Below are 21,519 nucleotides of genomic sequence, written 5' to 3' on the forward strand. Positions count from 1 at the left end.
GAGGACTCCCAGGAAACTATGAGTATAAAGCAGAGAATGAGTAATTCCGCATTTATTCACATTCACCCTTTAACGCTACCACGCCATACCCTTAAGCCACAGCTTGCGTGTGCGCTACCATTTGTTCACGTTTTTTTTTTCTTTTTGAAGTAGCTTACGTTCGTGCATGTGCACTTTCTTTTTCGTTCTTTTTCTATCCTCTCAAGCGAGGCAACCATGTGCTCTTTAGCTGCTTTTCTTGCTTTCATGTTGAACACAAACGCTGCGCCGCCCATGCGGGAACATAATACCGTAACAAAGGCATATGACAAAGGGAAACCTTGAGCCAACATCAACCATAAGGAACATCTTGCGGAAGGGAAAAGGTCAAATTCTGATCCACGTCGCTCGCGCATTTATTTCAGGGGTTGTTGCCGGCCAATAAATGCGTAGGCGATGCTTTCATTTTCTTGTGCCTATCTGGCGATTCGACCTTTTCACAGCCGCAACATATTTCTTACGGTCCATTGTAAGTTTGCCTTTGCCACGTGTCTTTCTCAGTGTGTTCTGTGCGCTTCATTGGAGGCACAGGCGTTGCATTCAGCGTGTCTTTTTGCAGTAACCCAGCCGTGGGTGCAGCGTTCGTCTGTGAGTGTGTCTTCCTAATGTGAATGTCTTCCTTGTGCTGCGGTTATGTGAGACTGCTTAGATTTCAAGAGCGTGCCTTTTATAACTTTATGCTTGAAAGTGTTTAGCGATTGGTTAGTGTGTTGCCTTTTAGCCTTTCTCACGTTAAAAGAGTCAGCCGACACGGCTGTATTCCTTTGTGAGGTCCAACGGCGCGAAACAGGTTGAGGGAAATTAGGGACGCCGTAGTGGAGGGGGTGCCGGATTAGTTTCGGGCGCCCAGGGTGCTTTAATTTGCAGTGAAAGTGCACAACATGCGACCTGTGTGCGTGCATGTGCGAATGAGTGAGTGCATGTGTGTGCCTATGTGCGTCTGGGTGTGTGTGAATGTTTGTGTATGTGTACTTGTGCCAGTGTTTGTGCGTGTGCCTGTCAGGGAAAACTTGCCGAATGAGATGGCACAACTTGTACGGTTATCTTCGCTTCTTCATCCCATGATTTCTGACTATGGGCCATCCTTCACTAGGGTGAGAGTCATCTCTTGCTCTCATCTTGTTCATCCTCACCTCGTAATTTGTCGGCAACCACCCAGCGTGCGAAGGCAACATGTCGCTTCAGCGCGACAACTCGCTTGTTTCAACGCCACAGCATTAATGGCCCCCCTTCGGCGGAAAAACCGCCGCAGTTGGCGTAGTCGTTGGCGTTGTCATGTCAAAAAAATAGCGATTGTTTCAAATCGTCGTAGCATCACAACTACGTGGTCTCGCTCGGGAAGTTGAAGTTGCTCTCAATCATCACAGCACAGCAAAGATGACGTCACTACACAATTCCTCAGTGCCATACAGTCTCCTGGCATCAATATGTCGCCATTACGTAGTGCCTCTGAAGAGAGAAAAGCGATTGTGCTAAAAAGAAAAATGGTGGATCCGGTGACTCGAACCGCTACCTCTCGATAAATGAGGAACGTTCGTTGAATACCAATTAAAAGAGGGCTTGCGTGTCTTCTCTTAATTAAATAAACAATAGACAATAAATATAAAGAGCTCAAATAGAAATGAAAAAAGAATTAATAAGGACATAGACATAACACATAAAAGTTTACATAAAACATAAAAGCTTTCTATAACGGAAAGGAAGAAATCAAGGGAAAGAAAAAAAGAACGAAGGAAAGAAACGAAGAAGGGGAGAGAGAAAGAGATAAAGAAAGAAATAAGGAAATTGAAAAGGAAGAAAAGAAAGAAGGAAGGAAAGAAAGAAGGAACGAAATAACTAAAAAGGAAAAAGAAAGAAAGAAACAAAGAAAGGAAGAAAGAAAGAAGGAAAGGAAAACAAAGAAAGGAAGAAAGAATGAACGAAAAAACAAAGAAAGAAAGAAAGAAAGAAAGAAAGAAAGAAAGAAAGAAAGAAAGAAAGAAAGAAAGAAAGAAAGAAAGAAAGAAAGAGAGAAAGAAAGAAAGAAAGGAAGAAAGAAGGAAGGAAAGAAGGAAAGGAAGAAAGAAAGAAAGAAAGAAAGAAGGAAAGAAAGAAGGAAGGAAAGAAAGAAAAGTACACAACAGTGTCCGTGTCTGCGAAGAGAGATGCAAAGAGAACATCGGGCCGCTGAAGGAACCTAACCCAGAAGCAGCGCTAATCGTCTCAATATTTGAAATGTATTGGCAAAGGCCGGTTCTACAAAGAACCAGAAACCAGAGCAAAAGCATCAATTTCCAATAGCTTATGAGTACATAAGCCGAAGCTTGTGTGTACCCGGAACTTTTTAATATCCATCGAGGCTTAGGCTGGTCATTAACCTCTGCCGCACTGAGCCACGCGGCGGAAGTTGTAGGAGTTGCGCCGTGAGGCGGCAGAGTTGAACGAAGCCTGCTGACTGGAACGCGAGGCTCCAAGCTGAGAGCGCGTGAGCGCTTTCCGTTAACAACGTGCACTGTGTGATGTCAGGGCACTTTAAAGAATCATAGGTGGCCGGAATTACACGTAGCCTTCCACTATAGCATCCCTTATAGCCTGAGTCACTTTGAGATGTCCGTCTGTCCATCTCCCAGTGCCGATCGCAGAAGTTGGCTTGGCTGGGGGAGGGGGGGAGGGGGGGGGGGGGTCGTGTGTGTACCGAAAAAGAGAAGTAAACAAAAAGAACGATTCCTTATTTGCATTTTATCTGTACATTTTTTTTTGTTGCTGAAAAATAAACGGCGAGTGATGTAGATGTTATACCACAACTCATGCTTTGAATTTTAACGGTGAAGAAAACTCCTCTGGACACTCAGCAAACCACGCCCGGTCGGAAGCTCCGTGGTCTTCAAACGTCGTAGTGTTAAAAACGTGTTGTGGCGACGCTAACTGGTAGCGAAGCCACAACCTGCACTAGAGTTCGTACATTCGGGTGCGCTTCATCGCAAGCATCAAGGACCTCAAGGGCGGTAGATGGCAGTGCGTTGCCACCCGTCTGGCGGGCCTATTGTGACTTCCAGAGGCATATCTCAGACGCAAGCGCTCTTGCTGCCGTAGGTTGGTTACTGGGTTCGACGCCTCCTGCCACGGGAAGACGGGGCAAGAAAATGTTCATGTCGTAATCAGAAAGAGTTTCCTCGGGGAAACGCGATGACAGGTCTTCAATGATTCATTCAAGGATGGGAATGAAGTCTCTTTGGCGGTAGAAAGTTTCAGGATCTTCCACCCCAGGGTTCTGATTGCGCATTTCGCTTGTCGCGATCCGAGGTGTGGATAGTTCAACGCCAATTTTGTCTGCAAGAGCCTGCACTTCCCCGAAATGGCAGCAGAGCTCGACTTCAGATTCCTGACTTCTGGCTTTCAGCTGCGCAAGAGTGTCATGTAAGAGGTCGACAGCAGTGTTTACATCCAGGGTCTCTTTTTGAAAAATCCTGCTCAGAGGTTGTGTGAGGGAAAAGTCGTGGCTCATCGTAAGCAAGACTACCGGGAAGCTGCTATTTCCAAGCGCTGCTATCAGACTTCTTGCCTCAGTCGCAGATGACGCCTTGCTTTTTCAGTTGGCCACGATGTCCAGCGCAGCAATATCTTCCAAGGAAGACATTAATTCCAGCACTGCGCTGTGACGCTCAAAGAAATGCCTTTCGCAAAGCCTTTGAAATTTGCCTTTGAGCACGGGTCGAAGGACGGCATTTCGTTTTGATGATGAGGTGATGACGCTAATGCTGCTATGATTTCCATAAAATTTCGCACGCTCGGAAAACACGATCATTTCGAAAGAGAAAGGTTCAATGCATCATTTAAAAAAGGACAACGCACAGCATTTTCGCTTCGTGTTTAATCTCTTGGATTGCTCCGCATGTTCGTGAGATCATAAGACTGCATCCATCTGTTCTGATGCCAACGGAGTTAGCAGGAAGCAAACCAATCGACTTTATCTCTCTCTCTCTCTCTCTCTTGACGATTTTTCCCAGAACCTCTCCCGTCAACGACGGCTCATAAACAGTGTCTTCATCTTCGCATTGGGACTCCCCTTCGGGAAGTGAGGTGTGACAATCCCAAAATTTTGCGAAGTCTTCTCTTATTACGTGAGTTCCATCCTGCGACCTCTGCACGTAAAGAAAAACCTGACTCATCTGAGAGAGATGGGCGATGCCAGTCGCCTCGTCGAAATTAATACTGTAGTATTCCGCTTGTGTTAAATTATATTGAACCTGCGCCAAAACTTGCTTGTCACAGCTTATGATAATTCCATTTTTAACACGACTACCGATGTACATAGCCCTCGACGACGCTGTTTTTAGGTAGTTCTGCAGCGTTTTGACTCCCGATTGAACTAAAAAGCGCAGCACCTCTCAGAAATCTCCGGGTTAATAGGGCTTTGAGATGCCTCGTTGTGCTCAAACAATTCAAGCTCGCCAAAATCTCTATGTCCGCGAAGTGGAATGCTCTCTCTGTCGAGGAGGTTGATGCAGTCAAGAATACGGCCTATACGATCACGGTTCTCGGTGATTTTCTGCAGTCTCTGGGTCTCCAGCTGATTGGCCAGATCTTTTTATGGGGTGTGATAGCATAGGAAGAACGCCTTTCCCGCTTCCACAGCGTCACGATGGTACCTGTTGCTGTTATGCAGCTCTAAAGTGCCATCTTTTCCGAGAAGCTTGGCGAAAGACGACAGAGGTTTTGTAACGAGGTTGTTCAGAGGCACGTTGTGCTGATGACCTCCGGCACTCCCAGCCACGAAAAACGGACACTATTTGCAAAACAGACCCCTGTTTACGTCCGAGACTACGAGCCAAGGAAATTTTGCCAGGCGTTCTTTGAAATGAGTTTATGAAAACTTTCTACACGCGGTGAGAGAGGAACAAGTAGTCAGATGAGATCAGAGCTGCTTGTGGATCAGTTACACCCCTTAAGCAGCGTCCATGATCCCCAGCTCCCTAGATGAGGATATGCAGTTTCTTTGGTGAAGTCCAACCAATGGAGCGCACGCGGGCACTAGAGGAGCCTTCCACTGCCGAGGGTATCACTCTAACCTTCTCCCAGATCTCCCGGTGGCGAGGGTCATCACTGCAGGTGGCGATGGCTATCTTGTGTTTCTAGCTGGCGAAGGAATTTCGATACCAGGGCAAAGCAGGTCGTCGGCTGAGATATCCCGCCACGGCGTGTCCAGGAAGGTCAAAGCACCTGCCCTGGCATTTCACGAGCGGGGTTAGCGGCCTTCACTACTCAGTTCGAGGAATGGGCTTTGTTCCACCGTCGGCCACCTCCGACAAGGCGCCTGGGCGACGCCCCTTGTCAAGCCAACGAAAGGGATGATCCCCTCTATGGCGTCGCTGTGTCCCATGGTGGGATAACATGAATGAGTGGCTCCTTGCTGCCCCGACGAGGTTGCTGGCCACCCGAAACGCAGATGAATGGCACCTCCGCCGCCGTCGTCACCGCAACGGCGCCAGGGCAAGACAACGGTGGGTGCACGGCAGGACCACGATACCTCGACAACCACTAAGAATTGTACTCCTATAATAAAACGTAGAATTGAATGAAATAAGACAGCCGCACTAACACGGTGAACGTACAAAGTAGGAGATTAATTGACGCATCACAGAAAAAAAAGTTTCCGGTTCTAAGTCAAAAATCACTTTTCGCCCTATGAGAGCCCGAAAACGGACGTCCGGGAAGATGTGCAAAGTCTTTTGGGGGACGCGACCGCTACCTCACCCCCCCCCCCCCCCCCCCACCCCTTAGGACCACCACTGCCTGCTCACATGTTTCTGATGTTTCGCGTAATGCCTGTTCTCTTAATTTTCTTGTGCTGGAGTTTATACACCGGCTATGCACAACTAAGTGACAGCGATCTGGAAGGAAAAAGAAGCCAGGCAAATGACAGAAACAAATCCAAGAAAATGCTCATGACGAAGTACATAAAGAGTTGCAAAGTTTTAATACACCTTAATTTTTTTATTCCACGGCTTTTTAGACGAAGCAAGAAAACAGATGCAAAAGTTTCTCAAAAAGTATCACAAGATCAGAATCGGAATGTTTATTTCACAAAAATAATACAGAAAGCGCTGTTGAGAAAGCTGTATAGCCTTCCTTTGTAGCCGTATGGCTGCGCTCGGGTGGGTGTCAATGAGTAATAACTCCCGTATTAGAAAGTGCTGAATAATCAACTGCATCCTTAGCTGCAATGGCTAAGCTAAGAATACCAAAAACAGATCTATTTATTGCTATCTTCAAATATCGAGTAGTTAACCACAGACGCATTAACTCACAATGTAATTTTTTACATTCATATCATGGAGTGTGTAGCACTTTGGAATGATGATTCACTTAGCCTTAGCGCTAAATGAAATGGTTCTAATCACTAGTACCACAAGCTTGAAACAATATTCTTTCACGAGAACACAATAAATATCTCGTCATAGTCACAAATGACCCTGAATTCAATTCAGGAAAAGTATTTTCGCAGTAACAGGAAATCCAGTCATATCCGAAGCAAGAAGTCTAAAAATGTCCCATGGCGTAATCTAAAAACATGGCTTGTAAAGAGTACCAAATAATATAAAAACACATTGACAGGAAAGTGAATGGACCTGTCATGTTGCGGCGCCACTGTCGGTGAATCTTACCGAGCGCTGTTCACGGACGAGAAAATTGATGTGATTGGTTTCGCAATCGAATATTCGATTTGTGTCGAACATTCGTTTTATAGCGAATATTCGAAATGCGCAAGATAATTTTGAGCTGGCGAATTGACCACGAATAATGAATGCATGATATTCAATTCTAATTTGACATGGTCGAATGTTCGCACATAAGCAGTTATAATTATTTCTTAACCACACCGCCAATGTGTGCTTCCTGGCAGAGATTATCATGCCCTCTACAAATCACGCTGCATGCTTACCTCCTTTACAACTACACTCTCTGAGCGTGAGAAATGCTACAGGCGAATCCAAGCATCCAGATACCCCGCTTAAAGATCCAGTTGTTAACTGCTTCCACTGGCCTGGCACGACTCTTACATTCGCAGCTTGTGGGCCACGTGACAAAGATCAATATTGTATTGTTTAGAACAGGCAGTATTCTACGAAAACACGAACCACTTTCTGAGCGATGAGATTCGCGACACGTCGCTGGGAAAGAACTGCTCGTCGAACCATTCTAATGTGCGCAAACAGCGCGGTAAACACCGAACTTCAGAAAGGATAACGTATTAAATAGCTGCTTGCAGCTATTCATAGTTCGTGTCTCATAACATATTAAGTATTTGCTGAGCCATCTTTCAAGTTAGTGTCTCATAATATAAAAAATAATCGCTAAACCATATTTCTAGTTAGTTTGTCATCGCTCAGTTCTTGTTAATTCAATTCACAATCGCCTTCGCAGGAAGCTATCGCAGCGCCGAAGTTTTCTAGCGAAACTGCTCGCTTATCCCGGCAGCAGTCTAATTTTTATTTCTCCTTTTAAAGCTTATAAATGCTTCGTTTTCTGTGAAAGTAGTGTTTTAGCCGTTAAATTCCGCTTATTAGACAATACAGGCGAAGTTCAATTTGACCTTAGTGTCCCTTTAAACCCTCCTTACATTGTCACGTATCGGAAACTTGACCATACCGCGTGTTTTAGCGAACATTTTCAGCAATTTGCAAAAAGAGGCATTTTGGGGTCGAAATATGGCTTCTGCGGCATAGTATTACGAGTGTTGGTGGACACCAGAACACGGGCGAATCTTCTTAAGTAGTAAGCTGTTAACTCATTTTTAATAATGAACTTTTTAACTAGTAGATTTAAGCGCATAGTTGCAATTAGAGATTTGTAACCCATCGTTAGCGATACCTATACCAGTGTCCTAATTTCGAAAACGCCCTTCGCACTGTGGGTCGACAAAATTTGTCTTTTCCGACTTGTTACGTGCACTGGAAGGGCTGCTCTGCCTGCATGCTTTCGAAAGCGCATGTATTTTCTCACGTTGCAGCCAAATATTGTCGAGCCATAGCGGCGAGGGTAATCACGTTTTCGAAATTCTAAAAAATGATGTGGCCATTACTAATAACAGGCTACAAATCTCTAATTGAAATTATGCACCTAATTTTAGTAGTTACGGTATTAATTATTAAACATTAGTTTGCGTTGTGTCCCCTTATTGCTTTTGTGTGTGTGCGCCCCCGCATCCTCCTCCTAACGACCACTCGCATCCTCCTCCTAACGACCACTTGCCCTTCGTCGCACGCTGTCGCCAGATGCCCCCCCATGGTGCGCCCCCGCATCCTCCTCCTGTTTTGGGAAGCCACTCCCTCCCGTGGACGCTTCTCCGCTCCCTCCTTTCTTCGGGCGGCCAGTTCGGCTCCTGCCTCGGTCGACGCTGGTCGCACCCTCATCGGCTTTAAATAAACGAAGTCTTAAAGTACCGTGTGCGTCTTTCGCTGCATTCAACACAGCGACCGGACACGACAGTGGCGACGAGAAAGTGGATTCGACCCGCGCTACGCAACGCTATTGACAAGCCATGGCTACGCGAGGGTTTCCCAATCAGATACCAGAATTCAACGGCTCATCGTGGTCATCGTGGGTTGGACGCCTTCAGTTCTACTTTGAAGCTAACAACATCACAGACCCAGCCTTGAAGAGGGCCAACCTGCTGACGCTGTGCGGGGAGCAGACCTACGATACTGTCTGCGCCCTTATTCAGCCAAGCACACCAGCGGCAGTGTCTTACGACGACATCGTAAAAGCGCTGCAAAAGCACTACGACCCAAGGCCATCCGAGGTCTACAGCCGGGCTCGCTTCCAACGACGAGATCAACTGGGAGGAGAGACTGTGAGCGCCTACGTAGCCGCGCTCAAGAAGCTCGCTGCCGACTGCAATTTTGGAACGCTGTCGACAACAGCTACCGGGCAGGAGGGAGACGCAGCTTCTTCTGCTAACACCACCATGCTTCCCTTGGACGTGATGTTACGCGACAGATTTGTGTGCGGACTGAGTGAAGAGTCACTGCAGCAGCGCCTGTTCGCTGAGAAGGACCTCACATTCAGCAAAGCTTACGACATCGCCGTTCGAGCGGAGAGCGCCGGTCACCAGCAGAGAGGGATTCGCCGGAACACCGAGCCGGTACACCAGACAAGCAACCAGGTGCGCAAGCCTTCTGTTGTTGTAAAATCGGTCAAAAAGGCACAACGCTGCTGGCGGTGTGACGACCAACACAACCCCCAGGGATGTCGATTCCAGTCAGCCACGTGTAATTTTTGCCACAAGCGAGGGCATATCGAAAGAGCATGCATTACGAAACGGAGACTTGCCAAGATAAAGTCACCTTCCCAGCCTAATCACAGCGTCAACGCCTCAGAGAATACGCCGCTATCTGATCTCCATGGAGCAACATCAGCAACACCATCTGTGTTGTACGACCTGAACACCATGAATCTCGGCACGCGACCGAAGATTTTTACAGAAGTAAGCGTACATCACCAGCTGATTAAGTTCGAGGTGGACTCCGGCGCAGCCTGTACTCTGATCAGTGAGGACACGTTCCGAACTTCATGGCCATCTGACGCACCCGCCCTGCAACAAGACGACACGCACCTGCGAACGTGGTCAGGACAGAATCTGCCACTATTGGGCTCTGCCAACGTGCAGGTTAACTACAACGGCCAGACCCATACGCTACCTCTGCTTGTTGTGAAGGGCACAGGATCAAGCCTTCTAGGGAGAAACTGGTTTTCTCCACTAGGCGTGATGATATGCGGCATACACCAGACGCCGAGCCAGAACATGGTTGAGCAACTGCAAGAGAAATACGAAAGAGTATTCTCGGAAGAGATTCCAGGAAACGAAGGGCCCCCGGTCACACTGGAGTTGTTGGACAACGCGCAACCCAAATTTCTGAAGGCCAGGCCGGTGCCGTTTGCTCTCCGAGATTCAGTTGAAAAAGAGTTGGACAAACTGGAGCAGCAAGGTGTCATCGAGCCGACGCAGCATTCAGAATGGGCCACACCACTTGTCGTAGTTCGCAAGAAGAACGGAACCATACGCCTCTGCGGAGACTACCGGAGCACCGTCAATCTTGCGACTAAAGCGTCCTCTTACCCGCTACCGACACCTGAAGAAGTATTCAGTGTACTACGTGGCGCAAGAGTCTTCAGCACATTGGACCTCACCCAGGCGTATCAGCAGCTGAAGGTGAGCGAGTCAACTGCTGAATTATTGGCAATTAACACACTGAAAGGCTTGTACAAAGTCAAGCGACTGCCTTTTGGCGTAGCTGCAGCCCCGGCCATATTTCAAAAATTCATGGAGACAGTGCTTCAGGGCATCCCAGGAGTTTGTGTCTACCTTGACGATGTCATCATCAGTGGCACTTCCACTGAAGAGCATACAGTGCGCCTAGAGCTCGTTCTCGAAAGGCTAGCAAACGCTAATTTGTGCATAAGCAAATCGAAGTGCTGTTTTGCGGTGCCAGAGGTGCAATTTCTGGGACACCGAATTGATACGGAAGGCATTCACCCTACCGAGGACAAAGTGCGAGCGATCACAGAAGCACGAGCTCCAACAAACAAGCAGGAGCTACAGGCTTTTCTCGGACTCTTGACGTTCTACGACCGGTTCTTGGAACAAAGAGCTACCGTGGCCAACGACTTATACCAACTCCTTCGGAAAGATGTGACATGGACATGGTCGCCACGCCATCAGCAGTCATTCGATGCCCTGAAAGACCTGATTCGAAGATGTACAGCCCTCCGCCACTACGACGAAAGGAAGCCTCTGCTTTTGGCTTGCGACGCATCACCGTACGGAGTCGGCGCGGTTCTATCGCAAACTGACGAGCAAGGAAGGGAAGCTCCCATCGCCTTCGCCTCACGTACGTTGTCGCAAGCAGAACGCAACTACGCGCAACTTGACAAAGAAGGGCTAGCCATCGTCTACGCGGCGACACATTTTCACCAGTACATTGCCGGCCGGAAGGTGACCTTTATAACCGATCACCGACCGCTATTGGGCATTCTGGGACCACAAAGGCCTATGCCACCAACTTTGTCTCCGCGAATGACACGTTGGTGCATCAAACTCTCAGCGTACGACTACGCTCTGGTCTACCGCAATGAGAGTAAACATCAAAACGCCGATGCGCTAAGCCGTCTGCCACTAGACGCAACTGTTGACGAACCATTTCCACCAGGAGACGTTCTGATGTTCGAAGCACTGCCAGAACCTCCGCTTACAGCAGGCACAGTTGCAGCATCTACGCAGAAGTGCGCAGCTCTCCGGCTAGTTTACACAGCTGTTCAACAAGGCAACGTGCATAAACTCAAAGGGGACAACTTCGACGCTTACCGCAGGCGAGCTACAGAGTTGAGCACCCATCGCGGCTGCATAATATTTGGGTCCCGAGTTGTGATGCCGAGAGAACTACGCGCACAAGCTATGTCTCTCATCCACGCCGGACATCGGGGCATCGTTGCAATGAAAAAGTGTGCCAGAAGCTACATGTGGTGGCCTGGCATTGACAACGACATCGAAACAGTGGTGCGAGAATGCAAGCCTTGCCAGAGCAGCCGGAGCGCCCCGCCGAAAGCTCCTGTCCCAGAATGGGAAAAGCCAGACACACCATGGCACACACTGCACATTGATTTTGCAGGACCAATTGAGGGCTGCACTTTCCTTGTGGTCGTAGATGCCTACACAAAGTGGCTTGAGATAAGGCAAATGGGACAGACGACTTCGGCAGCAGTCATTGACAACCTCCGATCACTATTTGCAACGTTCGGCCTGCCGCGCAAGGTAGTGTCGGACAACGGAACACCGTTTGTGTCTGCGGAGATCCTCAAGTTTTATCGCGACAACGGGATCTCATCAGTTACATCGGCCCCCTACCACCCAGCGACAAACGGACAAGCCGAGCGCTACGTAGCCGAGCTAAAACGCGCCCTTGAAAGAGATCAGACAGGCTCGCTGCAGCGCCGCCTTGCGCGCTTTCTCTTCAAGCAGCACACGACGGTTCAGAGCACAACAGGCGAGACCCCCTCGAAAATGATGTTCGAGCGTGAAATGCGAACCCAGCTCACAGCCATCCTCCCCGAGCCAAAGGCAGAGACGTTCCGGGAAGAAAAAGCAATTCCGCGCTGCGGCACGCTTAATGAGGGGCAGCGCGTCCTCGCCCGACAGTTTCTGAAAAAGCCACGCTGGGAGGAAGCTACAATTGTCAGACGCATAGGCCTGCGCTCTTGGCTCGTCAACATACATGGCACAGTAGCACGCCGACATCTCAACCAGCTGCGTAGATTTACGACGCCGTCTGAGAGCTGTCCGCCAGCGGAGAGAGCACGTGCACCATCTTCCCACATAGCCTGGCACCTCTTCCCGGAAGAAGAGACTTCGCCCAGGACAGACCTAGGAGACACAGCGAACAACAGCCAGCCTACAAGTGTTTCTCCCCCGAGCGCACAAAGCCAGCGCGCCTCCACGCGTGAGCGCCGACCCCCTGCACGATACCAGGCAACTTTCTAAGGGGGAAGGAAGTGTTGTGTCCCCTTATTGCTTTTGTGTGTGTGCGCCCCCGCATCCTCCTCCTAACGACCACTCGCATCCTCCTCCTAACGACCACTCGCATCCTCCTCCTAACGACCACTTGCCCTTCGTCGCACGCTGTCGCCAGATGCCCCCCCATGGTGCGCCCCCGCATCCTCCTCCTGTTTTGGGAAGCCACTCCCTCCCGTGGACGCTTCTCCGCTCCCTCCTTTCTTCGGGCGGCTAGTTCGGCTCCTGCCTCGGTCGACGCTGGTCGCACCCTCATCGGCTTTAAATAAACGAAGTCTTAAAGTACCGTGTGCGTCTTTCGCTGCATTCAACACAGCGACCGGACACGACAGTTTGCCAGCGTACTACTTAAAAGGATTCACCAGCTTTCTGTTGTCCACCAACACGAGTAATACTATGCCGCTAAAGCCATATTTTTACACGAAAAGGCCAATTATTGAAACTTTTTGGAAATGTTCTCTGTAACACCCGGTATCTACCACGTATTTCAGCCACAAGTGGTTTCGTTTGCGGGATTTAACATCATGGAGTTGAACCGTGGGTTATGAGGATAGTCGTAAAGGAGGGCTCGGATGCATTTCGGCCATATGGTGTTCGTTAACCTGCTACGCTCAAATCGCGCATCACACGGGCGTATTTACATTTTGTCTCCCTCCAAATGCGGCCGCCGTGGCTGGGATTCAATCCCTCGACCTCGTATGCAGCAGCAAGATACCAAAAGCATTGAGAACTAATATTTCAAGGAGAGGTTTTAGTAGTGGTTAAAGATATGGTGTGTCAGTTATAAGGGAAGCTTCTTGGGCATGATAGCGTCATTGGAATTGAGATGAGTGCGGTCTGATGTTCCCGGAATGAATGCTTTGTTATTAGAGTTTCTAAGACCCAAAGGACACAAGATAAGTGCATAGATCAAGCGCTATTCTAACAACTGGCGTTAACTTCGCAAAAGGGGTGTTCTTTTTTTATCATCAAATCTACATCCGATCGTAAAGCCTAGACAGAGATGAATCGAAATACCGCCGGTGAGTCATGTCTGGGATGATCTATCTCTTTCTTTGTTCCAACGATGGTGTTTTTCCGCAGTGAACAGCCTCCTTCCAGATAAAGAACGCTTCTCGTGCCTCTTTGAAAGTGCGCGCCTATCTTTATAAAAAATCTCTAGTGTTCGGGGGCTGGGGAACCACCACAGTACTTGGAGCAATTAGCGAGAGGTCCAAGGGCCGATGAAACTATAGTTATAGCCGTTCAGCCACCGTGAAACCTACGAACTGGTCCTTTTTATGATGACCCTTCAGTCCGTGTCTCATCATCTCGCCATCGCGGGGTTGCACGTCAGGATCCTATCGCCCATTGGCGCTTTTCACTGCAATGCATGGTAACGAGGAACTGAGTGACAGTCATTGCCACGACGCTGTGACGTCAGAGTAGATTCAACGCCGAACGCAGTGAAAGCGGCCGACCTTCACTACAGTCGGATACGACTCAAGACCGAAGCTCCAGTTTCTACTCACAGGAGGCCCTGCAGCCAAAGGCGTCGATCGACTATAGTAACGTTGTCGTTAAACCGTTAATCCGCGGTTAATCACCTGGCAACAGCCAGTTTCTGAGATGTTATGCTAGCAAATTCAAGGAGATTAAACAGCAACGTCGCGAGAACTGGTCAGCCCCTTTGGCAACAGGGTTTTCTAAACATCCGTCACTTCGTTCTTGAGTTGTATCGATTTTATTACAAGTATAGCGATTTTGAAGCGAATCTGAAGACAACTCAAATCAACTGAATCTTACAAATTAGATGAATACACAAGTCAATCCAAGTAGAGTGAATGAACACCGCACGTCCCGCTGTTCTAAAAACACAGCAAGTATACTTATACAACAAGATAGTCAACTGATCACAGATTGAAAAAATAATAACTTCAGCTGAAGACTCCGTAGCAATTATCATGGTCACCTGATCTTGAGGTGTCATCGCAGCCTGTCCCCCAGATTGTGAGCAAACTGACCACCGTGGCTGGTGACAGTTACATTATAATGACTGGTCGCGGGAGGTTCCCCGGGTAGAGCAATCTGGGTCGCACAAGCCCCACCGATGGCAGCACCTGCCATTGCAGGGCAGTGGCGCATCGCTTAACCGTTGCACCGTTGCGACAGGAGTGGAATGATGGTTGGTTGGTTTATGCGGTTTAACGTCCCAAAGCGACTAAGGCTATGAGAGACGCCGTAGTGGAGGACGCCGGAAATTTCGACCACCTGGGGTTCTTTAACGTGCACTGACATCGCACAGTACACGGGCCTCGAATTTCTGCTCCAAAGAAATTCAACCGCCGCGGCCGGGATCGAACCCGCGTCTTTCGGGACAGCAGCCGAGCACCATAGCCACTGAGCCACCGCGGCGGCTCAGGAGTGGTATGAGGACTCCCGGAGACATATGTAAGTAGAGTCGAGAGTGACTAATTCCGCATATACTGACATTAACCATTTAACACTTCGTTCACGTCTTTTTTTGGAATGGCTTACGTTTTTTTTTATTCTTTTTCTGTCCTCAGAAGAGAGGCAATCATGTGCTGCTTTTCTTGCTTTCATGTTGAATATAAACACTGTGCTGTCCATGCGGGAACATAATACAGTAACAAATGCATATGCCAAAGGCAAGCCTAGAGCCGACATCAACCGTAAGGAACGTCGTGCTGCCGAGAAAAGGTCAAACTCTGATCCACGTCGCCCGCGCGTTTACTTCAGTGGTTATTTCGGAGAGATGAATGCGTAAGCGATGCTTCCATTCTTTTGTACATATCTGACATTTCGACCTTTTCACAGCCGCAAGATACTTCTTACGGTGTTCTATAAGTTTGCCTTTGCCACGTGCCTTTCTCAGTGTGTTCTGTCCGCTCATTCGGAGCGCAGGCTTTGCATTCATCGTGTCTTTTTGCAGTAAACCAGCCGTGAGTGCAGTGTTCGTACATGGGTGCGTCTTTCTAGTGTGAATGTTTTCTTTGCGCTGCAGTTATTTGTGATTACTTAGTTTTCAAAAGCATGCCTTTCATATCCTTATACTTGAAAGCCATCAGCGCATAGTTAGTGTGCTGCCTTTAACCACTACCACGTTAAAATAGTCCGCCGACCCGGCTGAATTATTTTGTGGAGTGCAACGGCGTGAAGCAGCTTGAGGGAAATTAGGGACGCCGTAGTGTAGAGGGTGCCGGATCAATTTCGGGAACCCGGGGTGCTTTAATCTGCACTGAAAGTGCACAGCATGCGTGTGCGAGTGAGTGTGTGAATGAGTGCATGTGTGTGCGTGCCTTCGTGTGCGATTGTGTGTGTGCGTGTGTGCGCGAGTGGGTGAGTGTCTGTGTGTATGTGCCCTTGTGCATGTGTCTGTGCGTGTGCGTGTCAGGGAAAACTTGCAGATTGAGATGGTGACAACGTATACGATTATCTTCGTTTATTCATCCCACGATTTCTAACTGTGCACCGTCCTTCATTAGGGTGAGTCTTCTCTTGCTCTCACCTTGTTCATCCTCGCCTCGTAATGAGTCGGCGACCCAGCGTCTGTATGCAACATGTCGTTCTCCTATCCCTCTCTGCTCACCGCTCTCACCCATGCGCCATTTCCTATCTACGTTGACGAGTAAAACAAAGTTCCGCAGTACCGTAGGCACGGGGTCTTCGGTAAGTTCAAAGCGTCATCTTTCCCATCACAACGTCATACAAGTCACCGCCGAAGGACTGCCAGTATACGCGCTTGTCGACACGGCTGCCGCGGTTTCCGTGATTCAGTAAAGTATGCCGCTCTTTGCTCAAAATGACAACGTCATTTACCTGTCCCTCGCTTCGCACTGGCAGTGAAGACAGAACAGCGCCTCTGACTGCATGCGCTGCGCGGGCCGTCATTTGCCGCCATTTTAAACACAGTTCAGTGCTCGGTCCTGTCATTTTGTTCCCATGACGTGCCTATGGGTTTCGAACTCTCGTCGCAACATAATGCGTGATTGATTGCGCCCGCGCTGAGGTGGAATTTTCTGAGCCGTGTGACGAACTTGCAGATGAAACCCGTTCCTCCTGAATGCACAGCTCACTGCCGCTGAGGAAGCCGAAGCTGCACCGGAAGCTTGAACGCTTCTTTCACTCTCGTGTCCGGCCGCGTGAGCAGTCAGCGTTTTATTTACGTCGTCTGCTTCCTTTGTGAGCAGCAAGAACCTGCCGCTCTCGTCGGCTGCCCTCGATGTCCATAGAGGTGCTGCGAAGATGCTAATTTACATTGCGTCCCCGTATCCACTTACCCTTCTGCGTGGTGGGTTACTTGACCGCATTCAACCTGCTTACTTGCTCTGCAACCTAGATGTTTCCTAAACTGTCTACAATTCCACAGTGAACGCTCAGCATACACATTTCGCGCTTAATCCATTGCCCGACGACAATCTTCCACCGACGCACCGTGTGCAACTGTCCAGATGCATTTAGGCCACACGTCAACTGTCCCTCGTCGCACTCAGACCGGTTTTCACGCGCCTTTTCGGCAGCGGTCATATCTTCTCGGCTCCGTGATCAGTGAGCAAGTTGAGAACATTCTGCACCGGGGCGTCGTACGTCCCCCTCAGAGCTGTTGGTGTTCTCCGCTGGCACTGGTAAGAAGACTGTTTTATCAGATTATGTGTCGAATAGCGCCGCCTCAACAATGTTACGCATAGGGCCAATCACCCTCTCCCCCGTACCGACCAGACTGTTGATTTTCTCCAACACACAGAGTACTTTGTGTCCTTTGAATTAAGTTCTGGCTGCTGGCAGGTGCCGATGGACTCCTCTGACCGAGAGAAGACAACATCAGTTACAGCCGACGACCTCTGTGGGTTTACTGTAATACCATTTGGCCAGTGCAAAGCGTCAGCCTCTTTCGAATGGATAATCCGCAACATCTTACGCAAGCTCAAGTGGAACACGTCTCTCCGCTACCTAGACAGCATCGTTGTCCTTTTCCGGCCATTTCCCCGCCCAACTCACGCACCAACAATTTTTGGCTTCACTGACCGACGCCGGCCTGCAGCTGGATCGAAGAAGTGCCACTGCGGAGGCAGGCAGCTGACAGCCTTGATCCACATTGTCTTTAAGTAAAGCGATTTCCGTGGCATGGTCAAGCTCGATGCTGTTGTGTAGTTTCCAACACCGACTTCAGTCCAGTAACTTGGAAACTTCTCAGCTCCGTGCTCCCATTTTCAGCGCTTCGTCCGCAATTTCGCGTTGAAAACTGCGCCCCTGACGAAGCTGCTTGGGAGCACCACTTATCTGTCTGCTTAGTCTGCCGAATGCGAATAAGCTTTCGCTGACCGCGTTGCCTTTTTATTGCGCAGCCAATACTCCGGCACTATGACCACACAGCATCTACCGAGGTCTATACGGATGCTAGTGGCGTCAGCCTCAGAGTTATACTGGCACAGCAGAAGAATGTGTTTGAAGAATACGTCGTTGCGAATGGGAGTCGGGCGCTATCCTAAGCGTTATGAAACTGCTCGGTTACATACCAAAGATTTCCGTCAGTTGGCCAGTCCTTTTAGCTCAGAATCCCAAGGTCACCAAAGCATCGCCACAACAAAACCCAGACCCCACACGTTACTCTACTGGATGTCTATTCGGGCTCTGAATCCCATCCTCAACAGCGGAATAGCCGTCGAAATTCTAAAAAGAGTATTGTTACGTGGCGGCCAGCCGAAGAATAAGACGAGATGACTGATGGCAGTGAGATGATTTAAAGGCCACTAGCCTAGTGCGAGCGCTCCGTTCCACGCCACTGCCAGCTTCGTCTTCTTCGTCACACTACCCGGGGCCACCGAGCGATGGTCCCAATCGGTGACAAACATGCACGCGAAATGGTGACGGGCTTCAGAGGATGGTGGGACAGGAAGGAGAAAATGGTGAGGTGCTGGCCGCCACGATGAAGGAGAGGGCTGAACGATTCCTAGTCCGCGAAGCTTCCAGGCCGCATGTCACCAAGATCCGACGGCCGAGGCCCCAGGACGCGCCAAACGGCATGGACAGGGGAACGGTGTCGTCACGTGTGGGCAGCGTCTCGGGTCGGTGGGGTTGGCAGGTCGGGTCCGTGCGTCAAGTTCATTTCGTCGTGTCGAGTGGTCTGGGTGGTAGACGAGGCGGGGGAACAACGGCGAGATTGGTTCGGGTCTGGAAGGCTGGGGAAGAGCCGGGCGACGCAGGCCAAGGACTCACGGCTGACGATCACGGCTGACGCATGCGCCGGAGCTCCAGGACCAGGATGGGGATAGGGGATAAACTCCGTACCCCACAACAAATGTTACGTGGCGGCCAGCTGAAGAAAAAGACGAAATTACTGATGGCAGTGAAATGATTTAAAGGCCGCTGGCCTAGCGTGAGCGCTTCGTCCCGCGCCACTGCCACCTTCGTCTTCTTCGTCGCAATATCGTGGGCCTTATCTCACCTCCTAGCGGGCGTCTCCTCAGGGCCTACTTACTAACATCCGCTGCTTATTCCGTCGCCATAGATCTCCAGGGTGGCTCCTCTTCGTTCCCGAAGCCAGTAACGAACCATGACGGATGCGTCTCGTATTGTTGTTGTTCTCCTCAAGGAGTTAATGGCGCCTATCCTCTGTGGATTATTGGCCAAAACACAGGCGGAGACTCACAGATGCTGAAGAAAGTTTATCAAATAAAAAAATAAATACTGGGAATAAAGGAATGCTGATTGGGTTATTAAAATTACGAACGAGACGGTAGCTGTGAGATACGTGACTGAAAATGGGAATGGGGCTACACGTGGAATGTGTAGAATGTGTAGAATGCAGACGAATTTTGAGCATGAGTAGCCACAAGATGGAATTCAGGAAGATTTTAGGATGGCAGCCAATTCAAATTTAAAGGGAACATTGAATGGCGGAGAGCCCGTTCTTGTTGCTGTGCCTAATGGTATAACTAAGAGAAGGAAATGCCCAGCAGACAAACTTAGACCGAGTTGTCGTAACGTAAAGGGGGAGCAGTGGCAGGACGACAAAAAATGGTCGATCATTTCGGGATCAACGCAGAGCGCGTACATAGGGATGACCGCCAGACCAGATGTATTGATGTAGATGTTTGAGCTGTCCAGGAAGATGAAGATGAGGACGACGAAGTGCCACCGTTTATCCAAGCCTCCTTGCACTTGGTCTGGCTGTCCTTTCCGCTACCTGCTACTTGGCTTTGAGTAAATTACATCTACAGCTCCCCTTGTGTACGAATATCTATTCAATGTATAGATACATTGACAAATTGGCGTTACAGTGGCCCGCGCGTTCCGGGGAACGAAAAGGCATCGTTAACGTCACGGAAACACAACAGCGCTATGATATTTTAACCCGTAAAAGTAAGACATGCATGTAGCCGCACTTCTGTAGTTCTTCTGCGTGTTAATACTATACTTTTGTTTATTTTTCGTCTATACTCTTATTAGAAGTTATGCCGGCCACAAACCTCGCCGTAGTTGCGTTCCTATCGACGTGGGCAACCTTGGTAGCTTCAAAGCCAGCGGAGATCGGAAAAACAAAAGGCAAGCTACTGTTTTTTCCCCCCCACATTACTAAATTCACGAACCAAGTTATCCTGACCATGATTTTTATCCTTTTTATCCTTGGCTATGCTGTGGCTGGAAGATCAGCCACGTAATTACATGCTTCTCTTAGGAACGACGATTTTCATCGCGCGTGTAACTTAACGCATTTCAGCAAAGCTCAGAAAGCAACATATTCCATGAGCCCTCGACAGGTCTATACGTCCACATACGTCCTCTGACAACTGAACAGGTAGAGCTATTTCTCTGGGCTACTCTAGCTGTGCGTGTTTTTCTAAGAGGCCGAAATGTTTGGCAGTACAATTTTATGAAAGCCTTTCTCTTGGGTTTATTGCTTGTTCGTCGTCCGTTTTCGCTCCAATAGACATGTCTTGCATTATAGCCATAGATTTTATGTGGTCACGTGGGGCTAGGAACGAGTGCATAATAGGTGCAAGAGAGGGGAGGAGGGGAGCTTTTATAGACCAGCACGGCTATTGCCATTTTTCTCCGTGGAGTGGAGCGTGAACTGTTTGGAACTTTTATACAAAACACGTGTAATAATTGCACCAGACGCTCTGGCAAGCAACATTAGTGCTGCCGAGCAGAGAACCTGGAATTTCATCTGCCGTTTTTTTCAGATGTCCGCAGACACCGCAGCGAACGCTGTGTGTGCGTCAAATCGTTGCGACTGAATGTTTTTATGGGAGCAGGCGCGCCAGAGCTGTTGGAAACCGCTCTCGTCTACAGGAAAATATGCAAAAGTCACATAAAAACGATCGCGACACAGTTAGCGGTGTTCTACAGTGAGATAGTCTCATTTAGGAAAATACAATTCCACATCAGCGGAGCTGGCTTTCCTACGGCGACTGACGTCATAAGGGATGCAGTGGCATAGGTCAGGCGAGTAATGTAGTGGCGGTTCTCCTAGCGTAGGCTTAAATTTTGTTGAACTCACTGAAAGACCGTAGCTTCCTCTTCATTCACCTCGAATTTGCATGAAAGGCCGGACGCATTAGAGGAATAGAAGTAATCGACTTTACGCTTCTTCGATCACTGCAGAAGGCGTGCGCAGTTGGAAGGCGGCATTTAAAAAAAATAAAAGCATCGGGTCGCCCTTCCACTTGGACCGAGATATTATTATTCATATGAAGCTGTAGCCTCCCAACTCCCCTAGATTAAAAAAAAAATTAACTGCCATATTTGCAACAACATGGATAAAGATTGATAATTCGTTCTATTTTATTATATCTTATGGGAAGTTGCCTTTCTTTTGCCTTTTTATAGGGAACTATACTGTGTGCGAAACCGAGGTGTGCCAGCAGCGAGGTAAGGTATTCGGGGCTATTGCTTTTTCATTTCACGCCTCACTACTTCATTTAAATGTT

The 21,519-nt window shown here is 48.9% G+C and overlaps 1 protein-coding gene across 10 annotated transcripts in view; it reads left to right on the forward strand.

Moving 5' to 3' along the window:
- Positions 1–482: 482 nt before the first annotated feature.
- The window catches only part of LOC149366071 (membrane metallo-endopeptidase-like 1), a 77,366-nt gene continuing 56,329 nt past the window's right edge, over positions 483–21,519 (forward strand). For 3 of the 10 annotated variants that reach the window (XM_089548062.1, XM_089548136.1, XM_089548126.1), the window contains exons 1-3: positions 15,415–15,551; positions 20,036–20,136; positions 21,424–21,460. In XM_089548062.1, coding sequence (XP_089404188.1) covers positions 15,548–15,551; positions 20,036–20,136; positions 21,424–21,460 — 142 coding nt within the window. In that variant the 5' untranslated portion in view covers positions 15,415–15,547. The other 7 variants (XM_089548086.1, XM_089548078.1, XM_089548069.1 and 4 more) reach the window with 7 other exon arrangements.

Source organism: Amblyomma mixtum, chromosome 1 (assembly GCF_055824585.1).
Source record: "Amblyomma mixtum isolate Tamu chromosome 1, ASM5582458v1, whole genome shotgun sequence".
NCBI lineage: Eukaryota > Metazoa > Arthropoda > Arachnida > Ixodida > Ixodidae > Amblyomma > Amblyomma mixtum.